General features: G+C 54.4%; 1 protein-coding gene across 1 annotated transcript in view; it reads left to right on the forward strand.

Annotated features, from left to right (window-relative positions):
- The window catches only part of USP36 (ubiquitin specific peptidase 36), a 43,423-nt gene that overhangs the window by 22,501 nt on the left and 13,207 nt on the right, over positions 1-7,715 (forward strand). The window contains 4 exon segments of the mRNA XM_006145704.3: positions 2,798-2,938; positions 3,414-3,514; positions 5,463-5,601; positions 7,318-7,715. The exon segment at positions 7,318-7,715 is cut by the window's right edge and continues 2 nt beyond it. Coding sequence (XP_006145766.1) covers positions 2,798-2,938; positions 3,414-3,514; positions 5,463-5,601; positions 7,318-7,715 — 779 coding nt within the window.

Genomic DNA, 7,715 nt, shown 5'->3' on the forward strand with positions numbered 1-7,715 from the left:
TTTTGGTGTTGCCATCCCCCCTGGGGGGTCATTTCTTGCTTTCTATCTCTCTGTCTCTCTCTGTCTTTCTGTCGAGCGCTCGCACCCTATAGCAAAAGCTTCTCAAAAAAAAAAGAATGATTTTGTTTAACTTTTCTTATTATTTTTTTTAATATTTCCAGAGAGAGTGAGGAAGCAGGCCTTTAAGTCTGGGACTTGAAATATGGTCAGCCATGTGGGAGTCCAGCGCCTTTAACCACCACTCCACCTGCCGGCTCCTAAAGTCACGTTATTTAATCTTCATAGGAAGCATGAAACCCAGTTGAGAAGACTTCAGTAGTATAGAACAGTTACTGTAATTTTTAAAAGTTATTTATTTTGAGATTTTTGCTATAGGGCACATGAGCTGTTAGACAGAGATAGTGATAAATCACACCTGGGGGGATGGCCTCGCTGCAGTCCCTTCTTCTCCATTTTCCTATCGGGATGTTGGCCACGCACACACTCGTACCCAGCCTGAGTTTTAAGCCGCCAGGTCTAGGACTCAAACTGCGGCCGACCACGTGGAAGTCCAGCGATGTAATCATTATGCCGTCTGCTGGTCCCGCAGTTGCTGTTATTAACTGAGGGTGAAGACAGCTCATCTCAGAGTATAAACTAAGAATTTCTCTTCACCCCCTTCCTAGGTGCAAGAAGAAGGTTCCAGCCAGCAAGCGCTTCACCATCCACAGGACTTCCAATGTCCTAACTCTCTCCCTGAAGCGTTTTGCCAACTTCAGTGGCGGGAAGATCACCAAGGTGAGTGTGCCCATCGCCGTGTGGTCTGTCCAGAACCAGGGCTGCTTTATACAGGTGCATGTTCCTGGCCCTGCCCAGAGCTGGCGAGGGTGGGTCTCTGGAGGACAAAGCCCGGGCATCTGCACTTGTGCAAAATCCCCGAGGGACCAGCAGAGTGCAGCATGTCTGTGTTGCTGGAGTCCTGCATAGGTGACTGTGGTTCAAGTCTTGGACCCGGTGGCTTAAAACTCACCCTGGGCGTGTGTGTGTGTACATGCCCAAAGGCTCGAGAGGAGAACTGAGAAGGGGTTATGGTGTGGCCATCCATCCTGGAGGGTGATTTCTTGTTTTTTGTCCCTTTGTTTCTCTCTTTGGCTAGTGCCCATGCCCTATAGCAAAAATCTCTCTCTTAAAAAAAAAAAAGCAGATACTATATATCAATGAATCAATCAATCCCTGAAGGATCGTGTGCATGGTCAGGGTGGAGAGCCACTGCCCTACTGGATCCCCTGCCCCATCTCTGTCTATACTTGGGTATTCCCAGTGTGGCAGGTCATAGTTTTCTTACGTGAGAGTGGGTGCAACCTGGGACTGTGCAGCCTGCTCGGCCATGTTCTGTTCCGGGTCTAGCCCGCTGCGGCAGCGTGCGTGGCCGCCTGTGGGATGTGAGGCAGAAATCGCCTTTCTGCGTGACGGCAGTAAGAGATGATCTGTCACTCGTGAAGTCTAGAGTTCTGTGTGTGCCTGGTTTGGGAAGAGCTCTGGACGAAGCCTCATTTTCCTCACTGGAGTGCCAGGGGCCACTGGGATCAGCTGTCCTGAGTGTCTGCAGAGTGTCCGTGTTCTGTGGGGACCAGCCCGATTAAGGGAGCTGGATCCCTCCTGACCAACCGCGTGGTTCAAGTCCCAGACCTGACAATTTGAAAGGCATACTGGGAGTCTGCGTGCATCGCCCCAGACCTCCAAAGCAGGGAGGAATGGAGAAGGGATTGCAGTGTGACCGTTCCCTCTGCCTCTCGCCGATGAGCTCACGTGCCTGCGGCAAGCCAGCAGCAACACCCAGAAAGCCCTGAAAACATCGTGCTTTAGAAGAGAGCACTCTGTCCTTGACTGAGTTTGGGGAAAGCCAAGCTAAATAGCTTTTTAGTCGCAGACCTTTTCCCAGCCTCTCTGAATTCACATTGCATTTTAAAGCTGTGGAGTTTGGCGTGAAGGATTTCTGTAACCGTGCTCGCCTGAGGAGTCAGCCATGTACTCCTACTGCTGCTGGCTGTGCACGCTCTGCCGTGAGAGGCGCCGGCCGGCCGCGGTGGGCAGGGTCGCCCTTCGGCCCTGAGGAGCATGCATCCCTGTTAACATCCGGAGCTCTGACTAGTTCCCAGGGGAACACGGTTTGGGAAACGTCAGTCTGCGTGCTCTGGGCCCATGTCTAGCAAGGTGGGCTGGCTCATGAACCTGTGCATATGTTGGCTTTTGAGAGTCTGAGTTCGTCAGCCGAAGGGAAGCGGCACAGGCCAGTCTCAGACACTGACCTGAAGAAGCCAGACACAAACTACACGTGCTCTAGGATCCTAATTACGTGACGTACAGGAGCAGGCCAAACCAGTCTGCAGCAACAGAGATCAGAGCAGCAGGCATCCGAGGTGGGGGCACTGAAGCTGCACCCCTGAGAGCCACATGTAAATGCTCTGTAAGTCAGACCTCGATTTAAAAAATTACAGGCAGAAGTGCCTGTCTTTGAAGGATTTTCCTTTTTGGTGGGGGGCATGGGGTGCATATGCTCACCTGAGGGAGAGAGGAGAGTTAGAAAGCACCTCCCAGGGGCCTGGCCATGCCGTCGTCCCCTCCCTTCCAGCCTCTTCTGGGCATTGGGGCACACGTGTGCAGGTGTGTTTTCGAAGCAGCCCAGTCTGGGACTTGAACCATGTAGTCAGGCATGGAATCCAGCTGCCTTAACCACTACACCACCAGTTAGCCCTGCAAGATGAAAACTGCAATACGAGGTGAATTTCATGTGCATTTTCCTTGACTTTTCCCACAGGATGTAGGCTACCCAGAGTTCCTGAACATCCGTCCGTACATGTCTCAGAGCAGCGGCGAACCTGTCATGTACGGGTTGTATGCTGTCCTGGTGCACTCGGGCTACAGCTGCCACGCAGGGCACTATTACTGCTACGTGAAGGTGAGCGGCTCTGCCTGCATTCGGCCCTGCAGACGCCTTACTGTGTGCAAACTGGCAGGGCTGGGTGGCTGTCTCCATGCGTGGAGTGAGATGAAATCTTCAGAGAAGCCCTTCTGGGGACATGGGCTCAGAAAACCATTGAAGTAAAGTCCCACCGGAATCTTGTTACTCCTGGCCGTGCAGTGAGACACTGGCAAGATTGCAGCCTCTGGCGCTTGGAGCTTGGAGCCCAGGAGAGACCTGGGGGACCCCGTGTGGATGGGAGGCGGTGTGCTGACATCAGACCTGCCTGCGGCCCAGGGAGGACTGGTCCCATCCGTTGGCAGCACTCAGAGTGTGCAGATTCTGCCCGCTTTGAGGAAATCGCGGCGGTTCATTAGAGCCTGCAGCCGCTGACAGCAGCCGGCGGGCCGTTTCGAGTGCGGTTACCAACACTTGCTTGTGGTTCTGTTTCCTGCCACCCTGTGCTGTCCAGGCGAGCAGCGGCCAGTGGTACCAGATGAACGACTCCTTGGTGCATTCCAGCAACGTCAAGGTGGTTCTCAACCAGCAGGCCTACGTGCTCTTCTACCTGCGGTAATGGACGCCCGCCTCCCAGACACACGAGCTCTCTCCTGTTCTGTTCTTGCCCGGGGGTCTCCTAGCCCTTTCCTGTCTCGGTGTTGGCATTCTGCAGGAGGGAAATGTGAGGGTAGGTTGTGCCTCTCCAGGCGTGTAAGAGAGAGTGTCCCCTGAGGGGCCCTTTCTAGACCGAGTCACCTGGTGGCCAAGCCCGGGTCCTTCTGCCCCCACGTCGATGCTACTTTGACTGTAAATGGAGAGTCGCCTGTTACCTCACAGCGTTGTCGAGGATCCGTTGCAGCCCCGAGGCACCTTGCTCTGGACGAGCGATTTCCCAGGAAGGAAGGAAGTGGGGGGCCGCAGTGGCACTCCCTCACAAGGGGGCCTCTCCTGAGGGCTTTTTGTCCCTGCCCTGGAGGTGGGAGGATGTGGCCACCGAGGCACTTTCGCTGTTTCCTACAACTCTGCCGAATTTAGATGAAGCCTTCGAGGGCCTCTGGCTTTCTGGCGCGTTGAGAACCTGGAGGGACCCCGACTGCTCGTGTCACGTGACAGCTGCACTCGGGCTGCAGGGCAGAGTGGCACGGCATAGTCAGGGCTCCCTTGGGCTGAGTCTGCCTCTGCCCAGCCTTTTCTTTTTTTCTTTTTTTTTTTTTTAAGGTTTTTGCCTTGGGGTGCGTGTGCTTACCAGCGAGACACAGAGAGGGAAAGTGACAAAGTGACAAGTGAGAAGTCACCCCCAGGGAGGACGGCCACGCTGCAGCCCCCTCTCTTTCATTCTCCTCGTGGGATTTTGGGCACACACGCATAACACGCAGCGTGATTTTTTCAAGCCCCTAGGACTGGGACTTGAGCATGGTCAGCATGTAGCACCCTGTGCCTTGACCACCATGCCATCTGCTGGCCCTCTGCCCTGCCCTCCCCTTTTTTTTAAAGAGAGATTTTTGCTATAGGGCATGTGTGCTCACTGGAGATAGACAGACAGACAGACAGAAAGTGAGAGTCACCCCCGGGAGGATGGCCATGCTGCAGTCCCTTCTTTATGCCTCCAGGATTCGAACCCTGGCCAGCCATGTGGGAGTCCAGGCATGTAATCATTATGCCATCTGCTGGTCTCTGTCCTTGCTTTTTTTTTTTTGAGAGAGAGATTTTGCTATAGGGCATGTTCCCTCACCAGAAGGTAGAGAGATAGAAAGCAAGAAATCACCCCCCTGGGTGGATGGTCACGCCACAATCCTTCTCCTCCATTCTCCTCTCGGGATCTTGGGCACGCACGCACACACGCCTGGCGTGAGTTTAAGCCTCCAGGTCTGGGACTCGAACCGCGGTCATCTGCATGGGAGTCCAGCAACATAGCCATTCCGCTAACTATTGGTCTTTTTTTTTTTTTTTTTCCAAGAGAGATTTTTGCTATAGGGCATATTTGTGCTCACCAGAGAGACAGCAAACAAGAAGTCACCCCCCAGGGGGAATAGCCATGCCACAATCCCATCTCCATTCTCTTCTCGGGATTTTGGCCATGTATACATGCACACCTTGTGTGAGTTGTAAGCTGTCAGGTCCAGGACTCAAACTGTAGTCGACTACGTGGAAGTCCAGTGACATAACCATTATGCCACTTGCTAGTCCCTGCCCCTGCCTTTTGAAAAAATATATTTGTAACCTTGACTTCAGCTTACTCTGACTTGGTCTCACCTTCAATTTCCGCAATGTCTTTAGCTTTCCTAAGAAAATTCTCAGGCTTCGCAGCTGGTGTAGTGGTTAAAGGTGCTGGACTCCCACAGGGCTGACTGTGGTTCGAGTCCTGGACCTGGTGGCTTGTTTTCTCACTTTCTCTCTTTCTCACTCTGTCCCTCCCTGGTCAAATTAAAATAAATTTTAAAAAGAATAAATAAAATTAAATTCTTTAAAAAAAAAAAAAAAGAGAGAGAGAACTCTCATGACTGTGCCTTCCCTTTGCTAGAATTCCAGGCTCTAGGAAAAGCTCCGAGAGTGCCGTCTCCAGGCCCGGCTCCTCCCTTGCCAGCCGCCCGGGCGTGGCTCCAGATCCCATCAGGAAGAGCATTGGCAACGGGATCGCCTCCTCTCCACTGCCCGGGAAGGTACTGTCCCCCCTGCCCACGGTGCACCTCGTCTCCCTGCTCCCACCTGCTCTCTGGGTTCGCAGGGCCCCACTCAGCTCTGTATGAGGCACCCGGCCACGGCATGCAGGCATTGAGACCGTGGCCGTCCCCAGCTGGAATTAGGCACAGGGAAGGGCAGTAACGAGGAAGCCTGGCAGCGAACCAGCACTGTAACCCAGGGGCATCCTGCCCACTCGAGCCTCGGCACCAGCAGGGCCGGGTCAGGCCCACGTGCAGTCTGTTTGCCGCCTGGGGAGCCGTACGTCCTAACACAGAGTGCAGGCGGCGTGTGGTGGTGTGAGGCCCCGACTTGGTAGTCACACTGCAGGCACAGACGAGCTGTGTCCTTAGGAAACACGCACAGGCGCATCCAGGGACCAGGGTGTCATGCCCGGGGTCTACTCGTACCGTCTAGGAACAGAAAGGCATGCGGGTGTACACGCCGAGTGAAGCTTCCGTGGTGAAGTCTCAGTAATTAGAAATACCTCCAAGTTATCTTCGTGCGTATTTCCATTTCTGCTAACACAGGTAACTCCGTGTTACTAGTACAACGACAGGCAGTTTCCTCCTTACAACGCAGCTGATCGGCCCTCTCGGGGTTATTGCTGAGCGAGCCTCTACTTGGCCTCGCATGTCCACCTGGGTTTCAGTCCTGTATGTAAATCCAGATTGTCCTCCCAGCATTTGAGAAAATGGAAGCTGGAATGGGAAGCATTGGAACTGGTGCAGCAATTAAATGCACACCGTGACTGAAAAGTTGGTGATTGCTGTAGCCTAGACCGGGCAGTTAGACCCCTTTGCTGCAGGCCGGCCTGGGACAGAGTGCTGGGTCCCAGGGGGCAGTGGGCCCATGGGGAGTGTCTGCCTATGTCAGGCGCACCTGAATGGTTTCGTTCCCGTGAGTATCTTCATTACAAGGATCGTTGCCCAAAAAACCCCCCAAAAAAGTTAGGTAATGGTCATCTTCCCTTAAACGTTGTGTAAGAGCCAGCGTGTATGTGAGCAGCTCACGGATGAGAGGGCTTGTCCAGAGTGCTTGGGGAAGACGGAATCCTTCTAGGGGCCTTTAGTACGGGGTAAACTGTCGTGTTATGAGACTGAGCCAGCTCTGTGGGGTGGCAGTGTTGCCTTACGGCTCAGGAGACCATAGACTGCACATGGTGACCCTGGTTCGAATCCCTAGCTCGGCCAGCCTGAGCTATGCCGGGAGTACACATGAGCGTCTCATCGTGAATAGAGAAAACGGGCCAGCAGGTGGCATGGAGGTTAAGGTTCTAGATCGCACGTGCACGATTCAAGTCCTAGACCCAGTGGCTTGAAAATCCTGCTGCGTGCATGTGATCGAATGCCTAAAATTCCTAAAGGAGGACGGAGGACTGTGGCGTGGTCATCCCCCTGGAGGATGGTTTCTCCCTTTCCCTCTCTTTCTGTCTCTGTCTCTTTCTGGCGAGCACGCACAACTTATGACAAAAACCCAAATTTAAAAAGAGAAGATTCCGCTTTCCTAGGAACGCTTGTCACAGAGACACTTACCAGGCACGAGTCCCAGAGGACGACGGTTCACTGGGCTGCAGCGTCTTTGCCGCATGTCCACACAAGTGATGTGCTAGTCAGGGCGGGCCTGCTGCTCGCTCGGGCTCCTGGAGGCGGGTCCTCAGAGGCTCTGACGGTGTCTTCCGCTTTGTTCTCTTTTAGCGACAAGACTCGGGGACGGTGAAAAAGCTCCCGACCCCCGAAGAAGTCGGCATACCTGTTTCCAGGAATGGCTGTGTGCCTGCCCTGAAGTCACAGAACGGATACACCCCTCCAAGGCCACCCATGGGGTCCCCTTCCCCCAAGTTTTCCCAGACACCCACACACGCGCCCCCCGTCCCAGATGAGCCTGGGAAGAAGAAGAAGCCGGCCTCCCTGCAGCCTTTTCCCCCAGCCCTCAAGGCCTCTCAGGGCCCATCTGGTACCAGCAGCCCGAGTAGTAGCAAGTCCGGGGGCCGAAGGCAGGGCTCCTGGGACGGCAGGGACGCCGTCCTCTCTACCTCACCCAAGCTCCCGGCCGGAGCCACTGCCAACGGGCACGGGCCGGAGGGGACAGCCGG

Source organism: Tupaia chinensis, unplaced genomic scaffold (assembly GCF_000334495.1).
Source record: "Tupaia chinensis unplaced genomic scaffold, TupChi_1.0 Scaffold000159_1, whole genome shotgun sequence".
In the NCBI taxonomy this organism is placed as follows: domain Eukaryota; kingdom Metazoa; phylum Chordata; class Mammalia; order Scandentia; family Tupaiidae; genus Tupaia; species Tupaia belangeri.